This window comes from Herpailurus yagouaroundi, unplaced genomic scaffold (assembly GCF_014898765.1).
Source record: "Herpailurus yagouaroundi ecotype Mexico unplaced genomic scaffold, PumYag 220, whole genome shotgun sequence".
NCBI lineage: Eukaryota > Metazoa > Chordata > Mammalia > Carnivora > Felidae > Herpailurus > Herpailurus yagouaroundi.
Window position 1 is genome coordinate 1,496,741 of NW_024412451.1, and position 18,581 is coordinate 1,515,321.

The window sequence follows — 18,581 nt, forward strand, 5'->3', positions numbered from 1 at the left end:
TTTCTTTTCTTTTCTTTTTTCTTTTCTCGTCTCTTCTCTTTTTCTTTCTTTCTTTCTTTCTTTCTTTCTTTCTTTCTTTCTTTCTTTCTTTTTTTCTTTATGTATCTATCAATTATCTATCTATCTATCTATCATCTATCTATCTATCTTAGTCATATATGGATGTAGATGTATATCTTCATTCTCAATTGCCTTTGGTCTATTTTTTCAATACTTTCATCAGTACCACACTGGTTTAGTTACCATAGCTTAGCAGTGAGTCTTGATATTTGGTAAAGGAAGGATGTCTTCCCATCTTGTTCTCTTTTAGGGTGTCTTGGCAGTTTCCAGTAAGGGTAATAAGAGACACAAACAGAACCATCTGTGTAGTATTCTTTCTTTAAAAAAAAAATCTGAATCAAATTGAACCTCTAATTCTAACCATTGGCATATGGAATGTATGGAGAAATATTTGTGATAACATGAATAAAACTGAAGGGCATTATGCTAAATGAAATAAGCCAGAGAAAGACAAATACTTCCTGTTATCACTTACGTATAGAATCTAGGAGGGGGGGAAATAAAAAGCTGAATTCATAGAAATAGGGAGTAGAATGATGGTGGTTGCTTGAGGTTGGAAGGTGGGGAAAGTGAGGAGAGGTTGGGTTAAAGGGTACAAACTTTCAGTTATAAGATGAATAGGGTCTGAGGATTTGATAGTGCCCTATTGCATACTTGAAATTTGCTGCGGGTAGAACTCACAGGTCCTCACCAAAACAAACAGAGTTAGGTTGATGGATGTGCGAATTCATCGTGGAAATCCTTTCACAATGAACACATATCAGTTCACCACGTACACTTTAAATATGTTACAACTTTTTTCTCAATCATATCTCAATGAAGCTGAAAAAAAGTTGAATTTGTTACTATTATCTGATCAAGATCCCCCACTTTCACACCTAATTTTGAATAATCATGGTTCATTGATTGCAACCACCCTGTAGAAAAATAAAACATCTTATTGTATTTTATGATGTCAAGTGCAGAATGGACTGTAGGTGATATGCTGAAAGCAAACTAGAGAGACATTTTCAAGATGTATTTCAGGCTTTTCTTTTCCAAACTGAAGTACTTCCTTTACTTCCCTGCCACTACAATTTTTTTTTCATTTATCAGAAAATACCCTCATTTCCAAGTGCCCAATTAAAACCGAGAGGAGTGGGAAACTTTAGTTATTTGTCTTGTGGTCTGGATCCATCAGAAGTCACTCTTTGTTTTTGCGGAAACTTATTATTATTGGAAAGAAAACCTCATATCAGGTAAACGTTGTCAGAGATCTCCACACTTCCAGATACACTAGCATCAAACCGGCCTTGAGAGCCTAGCTTCACTTCTCTCTCCTATACAGCTACATTTCTTTACAGTCGCACCTATTAGTACTGTAATTAAAAATATATATATATATATTTACATATATATAATATATATACATATATATATAATTTTTTTTTTTTTTTTTAGAGAGAGAACGAGTGGGGGAGACAGGCAGAGAGACTGAGGGGGTGGGAGGAGGGAGAAAGAAAGAATGTTAAGTAGGCTTCACGCTCAGCGCAGAGCCGCAGAGCCGCAGAGCCAGAAGCTGGGCTCAATCCCAAGACCCTGAGATCATGACCTGAGCCAAAATCAAGAGTTGGAGGCTCAACCCATTGAGCCACCCACAGGCGTTCCTAATGAAGGTTTTTTTTTAAACAAGTAAAGAAGGAAAAGAAAAAGAAAAGAAAGGTCAAACGCTAATAGCACCTGAGAACGGACTTAACTGCAACTGTTATACATTTAAGGGGGGAAAAAGTGGCAACCTTTAGAGCCGCATTACGGAGGATTCTGGGAAGCGTAGTCCAGGCCTGGGGGAGTCACAGCCACTGCCACGGAAAGAAGCTATAAGCCCTTTGTACCGCAGGGGGTTCTGGGAAGAGTAGTCGAGGGACGGTGGCCGACAGGGCACTTCCGCCCTGGGAGGGCGAAGCCGCCTTCATCGGTACCTTGTGGGAGGTGAGTCGGTGCAGAGACCCTGCGTCTCTGCCAAGCTTGCCCGGGCGCAGAGCCCGCAAGTGCCGCCCTGTCGCTCGGGGAATAGAAGAGGCATAGAAGCCGCTGAGGGCCGGGGCGGCGGGGTGTGTCACCTTGGCGTTGCGGGCGGGCGGGGGTCGCGACCTCGGTTTCTCTCGCCTCCCCCACTCCTACACGCTCTGCCGCCTTCTAGCGACATTTCGTGGACTTGTTTACTTTCTCCATTTGTCCTCTGTAAAGTGGAATTAAGGGTAGTACCTTCCTAGTAGGCACTAGTGTAGTGGGGTTTACGTGAAGTAAGTAGATGTAAGAATGCTTGAAAGCGATCCTGGCACAGGGACGGTGGCCGGTTGTTACCAATCTACGATTTCTTTCCAAGAAGCGCTGGGTTCCTGGAAGCTTGTGAGCCCGGGGTGAGTTCAGCGCTGCAGCGTCGCCGGCCCTTCTCTGACGCCTGCGCGAAGCAGGGCCTTTAGGATTCCTCTTGACTTTTCACTACCCCACCCCACCCCCTTTTTAAAAGAAGGGCTGGCCTCACTCCCAGCTCGGGCCTGTGATTGTCCTCCGTGATTTATCCTGGACCAGAGACAAAATTGTGATCTCTCCCAGCCTCCTTTCCTGTCTCTGCCCCAAGTTCTCAGAGGGTGCAGAGGAGAAGTGACCCCAGCGTCCTGCTAACTGGATGAGCGGACCTAGGCCGGCTGACTCCATTTTGTTCTGTGTCCTCCATCTTGAGTGACTATGTCCCCGACATGGCCCCCTTTCTGGGAGAACCACAGAAAGAAATTCCCGCTCAAACCTCAGACCACGCCTACTCCCCTGGAGTAACTTCCTGCTCACCCATTCAAACTTCCCGTTCAAATCACACATGGCAACCTGTGCAACGGGACTATGACCCTTCCCCAGCCTCGGCTAAGGCCATGACCATCACCCCACCAACTGCCACTAGATCCCTATAAAACCTTTGTGCTTTTGAAACTCGCTGTCTCTCCGGCATCTCACCGCTGTGTCAGTGCAGGTAGGGGATTGAGCTCGAGCTAGCTCAAATAAAGGCTCTTTGCTTTTGTATTGGACTCGGCTCCCTGGTGGTTTTTGGGGAATCACGAATTCTGGGCATAACATTTGGGGGCTCGTCCAGGATCCCCAAGACCCCCGAGGGACCCCCGACCCGGAGAGCCTGACTGGCCATGGTTAGTGTCTGTTCGTTCCGTCTCTTCTGTGTGAGCTCATTTCTGAAATTCTGGTAGTGCCTGGCACGGTCTAAGTAGATGCACTGGAGGACCACGGGCCGGGAGTTCTGGAAGACATCCGATCCTCCCTTCTGGAGGGACGTGGATTCCCCTCAAAGGTCTGAGACGAGGCAGGTCGCTCCCGCCGGTCAGTGTGAGGCCGTCGTCTAGCTTTCAGCTTTGCTTCCATGGAGTTGGAAGACTGTTTCTAGGGGCCCTCTGTCTGTTTCTGTGTTTCTCTGTTTTGTTCTGTGGACTTACTGGATGGATGTTATGGGACAGACTCAGACTACTCCTCTAAGTATTATGATTGATCACTTTAAGGATGTCAGGGGAAGAGCTAACAACCTCAGTGTGGAAGTCCGAAAGGGTCAGTGGCAGGTTTTTTGTTCTAGCGAGTGGCCAGCTTTCAATGTCAGATGGCTGCCAGAGAGAACCTTCGACCTCCCTACCATCCACCGAGTCAGGGGTATCATCTCTCGGCCTAAGACGGGCCATCCTGATCAGCTCCCTTACATTACCACTTGGCAGGACCTTGTAGAAGACCCACCCTCTTGGCTTAAGCCCTTCCTAACCCCACGCCCTCTGGAGCCGAAACCCATTTTTGCTTTGCAGGGGACAGAGAAGAAGGAGAACAAGAAAAGTCTTATCCAGCCTTCAGCACCCCTCTACCCTGTCCTACAAGGGGGGACTGAAGAAGAATGAATTTTTCCTCCCCCGTATAACCCCCCCTAGGATGCCAGAAGAACACCATCCGCCTCCCCCTCCGGGGGAGGCAGACGCTGTTCTGAGAGCGGGAGGCGGAAACGCTCCAGTGGGAAGCCCGCCCTTTACCAGACAAAGGACTCAGAGGGAGCAATCCGCCTCTTCCGCTGACTCTACTATTCTGCCCCTGTGAGCCACCGGACCCACAGACGCGGAGGGGAATCAGCCCCATCACTATTGGCCTTTCGCCACTAGTGACCTCTACAATTGGAAAGCTCAGAATCCTAAGTTTTCTGAGAAACCGGCAGGGCTTATTGATTTATTAGTCTCTGTTCTTTTTACCCATCAGCCCACATGGGACGATTGCCGGCAGGTTTTGCAGGTCCTCCTCATGACTGAGGAAAGAGAAAGAATCCTCAATAAGGCCTGAAAACTAGTTCCGGGCGCAGACGGGAATCCCACCACCAACCAGGCTCAGATAGATGCCTCCTTCCCCTTAACTTGGCCCGAGTGGGATTTCAACATGGCAGAAGGCAAGGAGAGGCTCTGGGTCTACTGCCAGACTCTAATGGGGGGTCTCCGAATGGCTGCTAGGAAGCCAACCAATTTGGCCAAGGTGGGAAATGTGCAACAGGAAAAAGATGAATCTCCGGCTGCCTTTTTAGAACGGATCATGGAGGCATTCCGTACCTATACCCCCATGGATCCAGAGGCTCCGGAAAGCAAGGCAGCTGTTATCATGGCCTTTGTAAACCAGTTGGCCATAGACATTAGGAAAAAATTACAGAAAATAGATAGACTAGGAGAAAAAAGTCTGCAGGACTTACTGGTGGTAGCCGAAAAGGTATATAATAACCAGGAGCCTCCTGAGGACAAGCAGGCTCACCAGCAGTAAGCAGACTCGAGACCTGGCCAGAATACTACTAGCTACCACTGCTGACTCCCCCAAGGAACGAGACCACTGTCTCTGGCAGCTGGCAGACGACTCAAAAGGAGGTAAAGGAACCACCAAGGGGGGAAGCAGAGGCTGCAGAAAAATCAGTGCGCATACTGCAAGGAGATGGGGCATTGGGCCCAAGATTGTCCGAAAAAGGCCAGCGGGAAGGGAAGCAAGACTGATCAAGTAAAAGTCTTAGAGCTAGATGAGCTGAGTGATTAGGGGAGTCGGGGTTCGGACCCTCTTCCCGAGCCCAGGGTAACTCTTAAAGTGTAGAAGACCCCTGTTGACTTCCTTGTTGACACTGGAACGTAACATTCGGTCCTCTGCACCCCACAAGGAAAACTAGCCAGCAAGAAGTCCTAGGTACAAGGGGCGACTGGTATGAGCCAGTATTCGTGGACTACCCGAAGAATGGTAGATTTGGGGATGGGCTGGGTATCCCACTCCTTCATGGTAATACCAGAATGCCCCTATCCGCTGTTAGGACGGGACTTACCAAGATTGGAGCTCAGATAACTTTCAGACAAGGGGGGCCTCAGGTCACCGATGGCAAGGGCCACCCCATCCAGGTCCTGACCATGAAACTAGAGGATGAATACCGCCTCCACTAGGAGGCTCTCCTGAGAGAGGATAATATAGACAGATGGCTACAAGAATTCCCCTCGGTTTGGGCAGAGACTGGGGGATAGGACTAGCCACTCATAGGACCCCAGTCCTGGTAGAGCTCAAGCCAGGGGAAGGTCCGGTAAGGATCAAACAATACCCCATGTCTCAGAAAGCCCGGAAGGGGATCCAGCCACACATCCGGAGACTACGAAGCCTAGGGGTACTAGTTCTTGCCAGTCTGCCTGGAACACCCCCCTACTGCCGGTCAAAAAGCCTCACACAAATGACTATCGACTGGTACAAGACCTCCGGAAAGTAAATAAGAGGGTCACGGACATACACCCAACTGTTCCCAACCCATATACTCTCTTGAGTTCCTTGGCGCCCTCCAGGGCCTGGTATACTGTACTAGATTTAAAGGAAGCCTTCTTCAGTCTGCCGCTGGCACCCCAAAGCCAACCCTTGTTCACCTTCAAGTGGCATGATCCGGAGGAGTGCTACAGCGGACAACTCACCTGGACACGGATGCCTCAGGGGTTCAAAAATTCTCCCACCATCTTCGACGAGGCACTACACGAGGACCTGGGTGAGTACAGAAAGGAGTACCCTGGCCTCACCCTTCTACAGTACGTAGATGACATCCTGATTGCTGCCAAGATGGCCGAGGACTGTGAGCGAGGGACCCAGGACCTGCTGGCTACCCTGGGGGCCTTGGGGTACCGGGCATCCACGAAAAAGGCTAAGATATGCAGGGAGAGGGTAAGTTATCTGGGATACATCCTGGAGGGTGGACAGCGGCGGTTATCAGATGCCAGAAAAGAAACTGTCAAGGGAATTCCTAGGATCGGCCGTCTACTGCCGCCTCTGGGTTCCGGGTTTTACTGAGATTGCCAGGCCCCTATATGAAGCTACCAAAGAGGGGAAAACATTTGAATGGACTGAAAAAGAAGAAACTGCCTTTAATCAGTTAAAAAAGGCCCTCCTAGGTGCCTCAGCCCTGGGCCTGCCAGACATTACAAAGCCCTTCCACCTCTTTGTAGATGAACACAAGGGAATAGCAAAAGGGGTTCTAACTCAAGCCTTAGGCCCCTGGAACCGCCCCGTGGCTTACCTGTCTAAAAAGCTAGACCCAGTGGCTGCCGGCTGGCTGCCATGCCTAAGAATTATTGCGGCGACAGCACTCCTAGTCAAGGACGCAGACAAACTGATCCTAGGACAGGAGATCTGGATCATGACCCCCACACACCATTGAAGGGGTCCTGAAACAGCCTCCTGATAGATAGATAAGCAACACACATTTGACTCATTACCAGAGCCTCCTACTCAACCCTCCACGGGTGCAGTTCCGCCCCAGTGCGGCCCTCAATCCTGCAACCCTGCTGCCTGACCCTGACCTAGATGCTCTACTACATGACTGTGCAGGGATCCTGGAGCAAGTACATGGATTCCAGACGGATCTGACCAACCGGCCCCTCCCCGATGCTGAGGCTACTTGGCTCACTGATGGCAGCAGCCTTGTGTGGGATGGACACAGGTATGCGGGTGCAGGGGTGGTCACTGAAATGGACACCGTATGGGCAGAGGCTCTACCCTCTGGAACGTCAGCCCAATGAGCAGAGCTCGTCGCCCTCACCAAGGCGCTGATGCTGGGAGCTGGTAAACGACTTAACATCTACACAGACAGCTGTTATGCGTTTGCCACAGCTCATATTCATGGGGCAATTTATCAGGAGAGGGGGTTACTGACGGCAGAAGGACTGACTATAAAAAATAAGCAGGAGATACTTGACCTGCTTACAGCCCTATGGCTTCCTGCCAAGCTGGCCATTATCCACTGCCAAGGGCACTAGAAAACTGATAACCCAGTAGCTAGAGGTAATCAAAAGGCTGACCAGGCAGCCAAGGCAGTAGCCCTTACTTCAGTCCCCACCATGACCATACAACTACCGGACCCGGGAGACCCAGTTTTACCAGACCAGCCTAAATACTCCCAGGAGGAGTTACAGCAGATCAAGAAACTCCCCATGGCCCAGGAGATAAAGGGATGGTGGTATACACCTAACAAGGAGCTCGTGCTGCCAGACTGGCTCAGAGTCTCAGTATTAGAGCACATGCATTGGCCTACTCACATGGGGGCCCGAAAATTAAAAGACTTAATCCGACATGCCGGAATCAAGATTCACCAACAGGACACCAAAATAGAGCAAGTTGTATCTGCCTGCAAGACCTGCCAACTCACCATTGCGAGGGCCACATCAAATAAAAAAGGAACCAGGCTCAGAGGCACCAGACCGGGAGCCCAATGGGAAGTTGACTTCACTGAAGTCAAACCAGGAAAGTATGGTTATAAATATCTTTTAGTATTTACAGACACCTTTTCTGGCTGGGTGGAGGCATACCCAACCAAGCATGAAATGGCTCAGATGGTGGCTAAGAAGCTACTAGAAGACATCTTACCCAGGTATGGTTTTTGTGCCATGATAGGGTCAGACAATGGACCAGCTTTTATCTCGCAGGTAACACAGGCAGTAGCCAAGGCGGTGGGGGCAAACTGGAAATTACATTCTGCTTAGAGGCCCCAGAGCTCAGGACAGGTAGAAAGAATGAATAGAACCCTAAAAGAGACCCTTACCAAATTAACCATGGAGCCTGGCGGGGACTGGGTGACTCACTTACCGTACGCCCTTTACTGGGTTAGGAACACTCCTTACACCCTGGGTTTTACTCCATATGAGATCATGTTTGGCAGGCCACCCCCTATTATTCCCAACCTTCGAGATGAACTTCTTGCTGAGTTTAAAGATCAAGAACTTTTTCTTTCCTTGAGAGGGCTCCAGAAGGCACGCGAGGACATTTGGCCGCGCCTCCATGCCATCTACGAGGCTGGCCCAACCCCGATACTTCATCAGTACAGGCTGGGAGACTGGGTCTACGTCAAGAGGCACCACTGAGAGACCCTTGAGCCGTGCTGAAAGGGACCCTACATCGTGGTGCTGACAATCCCCACCGCTCTCAAAGTAGATGGCATTGCGACCTGGGTCCATCACACCCACGTTCGGCCAGCAGACCCCTCCTGGATCCGGAAGGACTTCGTCATGTGATGGGCCGTCAATCAGGACCAACACAACCCACTCAAGCTCAAGCTACAGCGCATTCAACCCACCTAATATTGGTAACTCTGTCAGCTCTGCTTGTCACTGCTCATGCTGCTGAGAGTCCCCACGCCCCCCAAAACATCACCCTGCAGATCATAGACACCAGCTTGGGGACAATACTTAATCAGACTTCCCAGAGCCACCCCAGGGACACTTGGTTCCCAGAACTTTGTGTAGACCTCCAAACTCTGCTCCCCTTATCACCATATGCCCCCGGATTCCTTTATTTCTATGTCTGCCCTGGCCACTCTCGCTCGAGCACATGCGGGGACGTGGCTGGCTACTTTTGCGCCTCCTAGTCATGTGTCTCGACGGGGCACATCTGGTGGACCCCACCACACACCAGAGATCTCATCGTGGTAAAGCAACCCAGTGGCCCCCGACTGCCATATGCCTGGGGGCACGGTAATCCCATAGTTATATCCTTTACAAGCCAAGGTAAAAAAACAACAGGACGGGAGAGTGGAAAAACCTGGGGACTCAGGATATATGACCGGGTTAGGCTGGGAGCCAAGGACAAGGGAACGTTATTTACCCTCTGAATGCAAGCGACTCCCCTTGCCCAGCAGTCCCCCAAGGGGGTAGGACCCCACCAAGTACTAGTTCCCCGACCTGCCCCCGCCCGGACGGCCATGCCCAGAAACACCCAGGCCCCGGCCACACAGCCCTCCACATCCCCTGTCCCTACCGGAGTGTCACCCACATCTCCTGCCCCAGGTCACAACTCACTACCTGATACAGACCCCCTGTAGAGCATGGTTGTTGGAGGATACCAGTTACTAAACGCTTCTAGGCCCAACCTGACCAAGTCCTGTTGGCTCTGTCTAAATGTCCGGCCCCCATATTACGAAGGTATTGCCATTAAAGGTAATTATACAACAGCCTCCAACTCTAGCTCCTGAAGATGGCAGCAGGCTACTGCAAGACTAACCATCCAGGCAGTAACAGGGCAGGGCACTTGCATAGGCCACGGGCCCCCCCCCCCCCCCGGGCAGTTTCATTTCTGTAATGAAACCCTAACAGTCCCCAGAGAGACAGTGTATCTACTTCCCCCCAAAAATGCATGGTGGGCCTGTTCCAGTGGCCTCGCTCCCTGCATCCACTCCCAGGTCCTTAGCGCTCTTTGGACTGGGATTAGTGGGGGCAGGGACCAGAATATCCTCACTCGTCATCCAGGACAAAAACTACAGAACCCTAAGGGCAGCCATTGACTTAGACATAGAAAGAATTGAGAAATCAATTTCTCATCTACAGGAATCCCTTACTTCCTTATCAGAAGTAGTACTCCAAAACAGAAGGGGATTAGACTTATTATTCATGCAGCAAGGAGGACTATGCACAGCCCTAGGGGAAGAATGTTGCTTCTATGTTGATCACTCGGGTGTTGTAAAAGAATCTATGGCCCTCATAAGGGAAGGGCTGCAAAAACAAAAGTTAGAGAGAGAACGATCTCAGTCCTGGTACGAGTCTTTGTTCAACTGGTCTCCCTGGTTAACTACCCTCATCTCGGCCCTTGCTGGACCCCTTGCCATCCTGCTCCTACTAGTAACCCTTGGACCCTGTATCATCAACAGGCTGGTCCTGTTTGTCAGGGACTGTGTGGGGACCGTCCAACTAATGGTCCTCCGTGCTCAGTGCAAGCCCCTAATAACAGAAGAGGACAAAATAGAAATGCAGCCAGTCCCATGATTGGGTCTGTAAGCTACATGACAAGGGGGGAATGAAGGAGCGGACCTAGGCCGGCCAATTCCATTTTGTTCTGTGTCCTCCATCTTGAGTGACTATGTCCCTGACATGGCCCCCTTTCCGGGAGAACCACAGAAAGAAATTCCCGCTCAAACCTCAGACCATGCCTACTCCCCTGGAGTAACTTCCTGCTCACCCATTCAAACTTCCCATTCAAATCACGCACGGCAACCTGCGCAATGGGACTCTGACCCTTCCCCAGCCAATCGGCTAAGGCCATGACCATCACCCCATTAACTGCCCCTAGATCCCTATAAAACCTTTGTGCTTTTGAAACGCACTCTCTCCAGCATTTCACTGCTGCATCGGTGCAGGTAGGGGATTGAGCTCGAGCTAGCTCGAATAAAGGCTCTTTGCTTTTGCATTGGACTCGGCTCCCTGGTGGTCTTTGGGGATCACGAATTCTGGGCATAACACTAACAGTGTCCCAATCTCAATCACAAGTTAGCAAATATAAAAGTCTAATGAATCGACATCTCACTGTGATTGTGATTTGTATTTCCCTCATGATAAATGATGTTGAGTCATGTGCTTTTTTTTTTAGTGTGCTTTTTTTTTGTATATCCTTTCTGAAAAGTTTAGTGAAGTTAGCAGCCTATTTTATTTTATTTTTTAAATTTTTTATTATTTTTGAGAGGGGGGAGGGAGACACAGAATCTGAAGCAGGCTCCAGGCTCTGAGCTCTTTTCTTTTCTTTTCTTTCTTCTTTTTGATAAATAACTAGGAGGAGAATCTAATCTCTGGGTTATATGCTTAGCTTTTTAAGAGATGTCAAGTAATTTTTCATTTGTAGTTGCATATTTTATATTCCTTTTGGCAATATGTTAGAGTTCCAGTTGGCTCCACATTTTTTCTAACATTTGATATTTTCAATCTTTTGAATTTTAGTCATCCTAATGACAGTTGTGTTGTGATATATTGTTGTGGTTTTCATTTGTATTTTCTGATGCTTTAGATGTTGACTACCTTTTTTTTTTTTTTTTTGCCTTTTGGACATTTGCATATTTTCTTTTTGAAAGGTTCAATTCTTTTGCTCAATTTTTAAGGTAAGTTTTTTACTTTGTATTGAATTTTAATAGTTCTTCTAATATTCTGGATACAAGTCATTTTGACCCATGAGCATTTAGATCTTCTTTCACTTATTTGGGTCATTTCATTTCCCTCAGCTTTGTTTCACAGCTTTCAGTATGTGGGTTTCTTACATGTATTTGATAAATTTATCTCTAAGGGATTGATATTTAGGGGGTACTATTCTAAGTGCTGTTATTGTTGAAATTCAGTGTCTGTTTGTTGCTAGAATGTAGATATATACTTGGCTTTTGTGTCTTGACCTTGCTAACTTTGCATAGTAAATCTAAAAACATTTTTCTGACCTGTTAGAATTTTCTACACAGATGGTCATCACTAAATAAAAAGTTGTACTTCTTCCATTCCCATCCCCATTGTGTTGATTTCTTTTTCTTCTCTTATTGCACTGGCTAAGACTGTTAGAAGACTTTTGGATAGAAGTACTCACCATATACATCCTTTACTTGTTCCTAATCTTAGGGAGAAAGTGTTTAGTCCTCCATCACCTGCTGGCCTTTTTGTAGATGCCAGTCACTGGGGTTGAGGAAGTCCCCTTCTAGTCCTACTTTACTCAAGAGCATTTATTATGAATGACCATCAACTTTTTGTAAATGCTTTTTCTTTTAATAATCGGATCATCATATGTTCCTTTGGTTCAATTTGATTCTTTTTGACCTTGTTTTTTAAGCTTAGTTAGGTTGGGTCTAGAGTAATCTTTATTCCAGAGCAGTGGCTTTCCAGCAGCTTTGCCCCACCATGGGACATTTGGTAGTGTCTGGACATTTTTGGTTGTCATGATTAGGGTGGGTACTACTGACAACTACTGGGCAGTGGACGGGGATGCTGTTAAATATCCTACAATTCACATGATAGCACCTGGCAACAAAGAATTGCCTGCTGCAAAATGTCAACTGTTGAGAAACTCTGTTCTAGAGATAGTTTAGCCCTTTTACCTAAGCTTGGCCCCTCAGTTGCTGCCAAATGTCCCTAGTGGTCAGTGAGGGCTTTCCATTTTGACTGTTTGGAATTCAAACACCTCTAAGTCCTACTAAGCTACTAAGCTCTGGAAACCATTCAGCCCATAACTCTCCGGTTACTTTTTGCCTGGCCTGTGGAGTTTCCTCATATATGTGCACAGTTTGGTCTTTAGTGGTGGACTCAAAGGGATTCCTGTGCAGATTTACAGTGCTTTTCTTCTGCATTCTTCTTTCTGGAACTCTGCTCTGCAATTTCCAGCTACCCAGTCTCCTTGTTCTGATTTCTGTCTCTGTTTCTGATTTCTGTTCTGATTTCACTCAGCAGGTCTCTGTTTGGGCTCCTCCTTCTTGCACCTGCAGTTCAAAAGTTATCGATTGGCAAATATCTGGGGTGATCATAGGACTCCTCATTTGTTTCCTGCATTTAAGAGGTCAAAGTACTGTGCTTTCGATGTCTGAAGATGGTTGTTTCATACTTTCCCCCCCTATTTTCCTACTCATGATAGGAGGGCATGTTTAGTCCTAGTTATTCTGTTATAGCCAGAAATAGAAGTTTCTGTCACCTACATTTTAAAAACATTTTTATTTATTTTAGAGAGAGCATGAGTGGGGGTGGTGGTCAGAAGGAGACAGAGAGAGAATCTTAAGCAGGCTCCATGCTCAGCACAGAGCCCTACTTGGGGCTTGATCCCACGACCCTGGGATCATGACCTGAGCTGAAATCACAGTTGGACCCTCAACTGACTGAACCATCCAGGCGCCCACATCTGCATTTTTAATGACTACATTATAGTTCAATGAATTGTTCTTAAAGAATTCCCTAATCTTAGACATTTAGGTAGTTTAAGATTTTTAAAAAATGTTTTAATGTTTATTTTTGAGACAGAGAGAGACAGCATGAACTGGGGAGGGTCAGAGAGAGGGAGACACAGAATGTGAAGCAGGCTCCAGGCTCTGAGCTGTCAGCACAGAGCCCGACGCGGGGCTGGAACTGTGAGATCATGACCTGAGCCGAAGTTGGATGCTTAACAGACTGAGCCACCCAGGTGCCCCTAAAAAATGTTTTTAAAGAACACTGCAGTGTTCTTACATACAAGGTCTGTTCCCAAAAAGTAATTCTGGAGACTACCACTTCTGGAAAGATGGAGGAAACGTACTTTTCCCTATTCTTCCCACTAAGTGCAGCTAAAAATCCTGGATGTTGTATGTAAAGCAAACATGAAAGCAGGCAGACTGGCTTGGGACCTAAGACTCGAGGAGTGATATGGCAGTGAGTTGGGTTTTCTTTTTGCCTCATATATCCCAGACTTGGTGCTGGAGATGATGGCAATGTGGAAATACCAATGAGTACAGACCAAAAAACAAAAACAAAAACAAAAAAACAAAAACAAAAACAAAAAACAAAAAAACAAACAAAACAAAAAACAAACAAACAAAAAAACCCAACCAAACAAACAAAACCCGCCCCACACCTGCCCCTGCCAGGCTGTAATGACAAGCCTAGGCTTCCTGCCTTGCCAGCTATAATGAGTCCCCCAAACTCCCTGTCAGGGAGTAATAAGGACTCACCCACCACTATGTTGTCAAAGGAGACAATGTGGAAGCCTGGACTTCACACTCACCTAGTGATAATGAGTTGCCTCTCCTATTCCCAGCTTAGGTGGTGTTAGAGGAGACCTAGTGGAAATTCAGGACTTTGACCACTACCCAGCAGAGTTGAGGCCAACTCCTCGTACCCCATGTCAGTAGAAGCCAATGGGGAACAGTAACAAACCACCTCTGCCCCTTTCAGCCACAGTCTTATCTGCAGAGACCAGAAGTAAAGGGCCCGAAGTCTCACCCCAGCCCAGAAGTAGTTAACTCCTTACCCCACCAGATATCAACAGAGGCCAAGTAGGGAATCTGGGCCTAGCTCTGCCCCCCTTCGCCTTTGAGAGAGGTGTCAGAGGGGGCCTAGTAAAACAGAAGATTTACATGAAATCCCAAGTCTTATAATACTCAAGATGTCTGAGTTTCGGTGGAAAAATGACTTGTCATACAAGAACGAGGGGAATCTCAACTTGTATGAAAGACAATCAGATACAGTAAAATGATGTTCACTGATGTTAGCTCTCAGTTAGAAGGGATGAGATACTAGTTACCTGACAAGGGCTTTTTTTTTTTTATTGTGGTAAAATATACATAACAAAATATATCATTTTAAGTGTACTTCTCAATGACCTTAAGTACATTCCCAGTGTTGTGCAGCCATGACCACCACATATCTCCAGAACTTTTTTCATCTTCAAACTGAAACTCCATACCCATTAAACAGTAGCTCCGATACCTCCTCCCCTTAGTCTGGAAACCACCATTTTTTCCTTCTGTCTCTATGTATTTGCTCCTCCTGGAGAAAGCTTACATGAGCAGAGTGAACCACGGTGATAAAAGGATTATTTCAGAACATTGTTAATGTCTAACCTAATTAGAAGTTCTGTGGTACTTGTATTAAGTTATCTATAGTTATATAACAAATTACTCTTAAACTTATTGGTTTAAAGCCACAAGCATTTATTTACAGTTTTTGTGAGCCAGGAATCTCGGGCAGGTATCTGGGTGGTTCAGGCTCAGGATCTCATGAAGTCACTGCCAAGGAGATGCCAGGACTTCAGTCTTCTGAGGGCTTTATGAGGGTGAAAGGTCTGCTTCCAAGATGGACTCATTCACATCATTGTTGGCAAAATATCTCAGTTCCTCGTTGATTATTTGGGGGTCTCACTTACTTGCCAAGTGGGCCTCTCCCTGGCGCTGCCTGAGTGTCCCCAAAACATGGAAGCTGTTTTCCCCAAGAGCTAGTGATCTAAGAGAGTGGAAGGCAGAAGCCACAGTATCTTTTATAATCTAACTTTCGAAGTGTCATAGCATCACTTCCGCCATATTCTGTTTACACAGAGTGATCCTGATACATTGTGAGAGGGGACCTTTATAGGAGTATGGATATCAGGAGGCAGGGATCATTGGGGGCCATCTTGTGTGCTGTGTACCATAGCACCTTTTGTACAAACACAAATCCACAAAAGCTAAGAGATGACTCTAACTGTTCAGCAGAAAATCCAGCCAAATTAAGTGGCCACAATGGTCATAGGATTTTTACTCCCATACGATATGTCCGCTATGAGAATACATTTTCTAGTGTTTTTTTTTTCCTAGCTATAATGTTTATCAGTTGGGTATTCTGTATTAGGACTTCATTGGAGTAAAGGGGAATCCTCTCAAATCTAGCTTGTTTAATGTGTGTTTACTGGCTAAATTAAGGATATAAGGAAACTATCTTGTGGATTTATTATTAGGACAGAGAAAATGTTTCCTTTAACAAATAAATTCTTTGCACTTTTCTGAGGATGTCTTCTCTTTTTCTCTGTGGGAACTCTTGGCATCACATGATAATCTTTCTGTAAACACTAAAGGACAGATTCGGCATTTCCCAGCCATTTTTGCCTTGTCTTATACATACATGCAGGTGGTAATAGTGTAACCATGATTTTAAGGCTTATAAATATCCAGGATTTTGTAGATCTTATATACCTGCTGCAGAAAAGAGGCAGGAATTACTTAAGTGATTATTTTTATGGACAAAGAAGTAGAGTTTCTCCCCTGTAAAATCTTTCTGATACATCTTTTTGTTGCTCTGTAGCCTTGTATTTCTAATTTGACCTCATACATTAGTCTTGGTATGTTATAAATGAGTCTCCTTGCTACCTAGTGGGCAGGAAGGAGCCTGCTCATTACTGTGTTTCCATAGGCACGAAAAAGCCAGTGATAAAGTCAAGCTGAAGTCTTCACTGGTTGAATAAGATCTCCCGGTGTGATTGATCTGTGAAATATTTCTGTCTCTGAACAATATTCACTTGTCTTCATGCTCGCATCTGAATCCTTTTTATCCTTCCAGGACACAGGAATCAAAACAAGATGGAGACTTTTCAAAAAGTAGGATTAAGATACCTTTCACATGAAGATGTTATATACTGGCAGATCTGGGAGCCATTTACAAGTAAATTAACCAGAAATCAAGACTTTGTAATAAATCTGCAAAGCAAGAAGTCTGAGTTGCCAACACAGGGTGATTCCTCCTGTCAGGTGTGGGCAGGAGAATCTCAGGTTATTGAAGATGAGAACTGTGTGATAAAGCTTCAAGGGGAGAGTTCCAATACTATCAAAAGTCAAGAGTTTCCAATTAAGACTACTTGGGATTTCTGGAAGAAAATCTACCTGAGAGAGTCACACAATGATCAGAATAGGTGTCAGCAAATTGATGTAAAAAATAAACCATCTAAGTGTGACCATTGTGTTATGAGAAGGATCTCTCAACATTACGATGATCAGGAAGCACACAACAGCGAGAAGGCTTATAACCACAATAGTTGTGGAAAAGAGTTCCTGAGGAAATCCTTCCAACATAGTATAACCCACTCAGGAGAGAAACACCATGTATGTAGTGAGTGTGGGGAGGACATCAGCAACAGTTCAGTGCTTTGCATTTGTCAGAGCGTTCATGTAGGGGAGAAATGAGGTAGGAATGGTGAGTGTGGTGAGGGCTTCAGTCAGCTCACACCTGCAAAATCATCAGGGAATCAACACAGGAGAGAAGCCCTACAAATGTCAGGTGTAGGCTAGGGGCTTCAGTCAGAACTCCTGTCTTCCCACCCATGAGTTCCTTCAACCAGGAGACAATCTGTATAGGTGTGACATGTGTGGGAAGGGCTCGAGTCGTAGCCCAGATCTTAACATTTGCTGTATCAATGACACTGGAGAGAAATCCTCTAAATGTGAGATGTGTGATAAAGGCTTCAATCAGGCATCACAACTTCAAGCCTATCAGAGCCACCCCCCGCCCCGCTCCTAGAGAAAAAAACATACAAATGGGAGGCATGCGACAGGCTAGTTAATCAGAATCCTGGTCCTCATCAGAGAGTTAGCACTGGAGAGAAACCATATAAGTGTGAGGTATGTGGGAAGGACTTCAGTAAGGCCTCAAATCTTCAAGTCCATCAGAGAATCCACACTGGAGAGAAGACATATAAATATGGTATGTGTGATAAGAACTTCAGCCTGAATTCCCACCTTCAGGCCCATCAGAGAGTTCACACTGGAGAAAAACCATATAAGTGTGACACATGTGGTAAGTACTTCACTCAGATTTCCCATCTTCAGGTCCATCAGAGAGTCCATACAGGAGAGAAGCCATACAAATGTGAGACGTGTGGTAAGGGCTTTTGTCAGAGTTCACATCTTCAAGCCCATCAGAGAGTCCATACAGGGGAGAAACCCTACAAATGTGAAGAATGTGGGAAAGGCTTCATCTGGAACTCCTATCTTCATGTTCGTCAGAGGATCACACAGTTGAGAAACTCTATAAATGTGGCATGTGTGGTAAGACCTCATATCTTCAAGCCCATTGGAGAGCTTGAAGACTTCAATCAGACCTCACATCTTCAAGCCCATTGGAGAGTCCATACGGGAGATAAACCCTACAAATGTTTTGACTGTGGTAATGGCTTTAGTAAAAGTTCACGTCTTCAAGTTCGTTAGAGAGTCCATAATGGTGATAAATCCAGTGCACGTGATGAGTGTGAGAAAAGTGTTCTTCAGACTGTAGACTTCTCATTTTCATCAGAAAATCCACACAGCAGAGAATATTTATAAAATATTGTATTTTAAGAATTCAGCAATGAGCTGAGTTTTTTTTTTTGTTAATGTTTATTTACTTTTGAGAGAGAGACAGAGCACAAGCAGGGGATGGGCAGAGAGAGAGGGAGACACAGAATCTGAAGCAGGCTCCAGGCTCTGAGCTGTCAGCACAGAACCCGATGTGGGGCTTGAACTCACGAACTGGGAGATCATGACCTGAGCTGAAGTTGGAAGCTTAACCAACTGAGCCACCCAGGAGCCCGGAGATGAGTAAGTTTCAGTCAGAACTTCTACATTCAGTCAAATCTACACAGGAGAGAGCCCCTAAGAATGATAGGTAAGGTCAGGATGTTAGCAAAAGTATATAGATGGACATGACGAAATCCATACCCACTAGAATATAAGTTCCATGGGGGCAGGAAGTTTGTTTACTGCTGAATGA

General features: G+C 46.3%; 1 protein-coding gene and 1 long non-coding RNA gene across 2 annotated transcripts; both read left to right on the top strand.

The window, feature by feature from the left end:
- Positions 1-1,883: 1,883 nt before the first annotated feature.
- Positions 1,884-3,119, top strand: LOC121018563 (uncharacterized). Its single transcript, XR_005785229.1, has 2 exons — positions 1,884-2,028; positions 2,426-3,119. It is a non-coding gene; the product is annotated as an uncharacterized LOC121018563 (long non-coding RNA).
- Positions 3,120-9,436: 6,317 nt separating this feature from the next.
- On the top strand, positions 9,437-18,166 carry LOC121018867 (zinc finger protein 233). Its single transcript, XM_075819360.1, is given in 7 exon segments — positions 9,437-9,548; positions 10,675-10,741; positions 17,026-17,055; positions 17,057-17,334; positions 17,337-17,840; positions 17,843-17,915; positions 17,917-18,166. Coding segments are annotated over 7 exon segments (1,302 nt in total). The 3' UTR covers positions 18,155-18,166.
- The last annotated feature ends 415 nt before the right edge of the window (positions 18,167-18,581 follow it).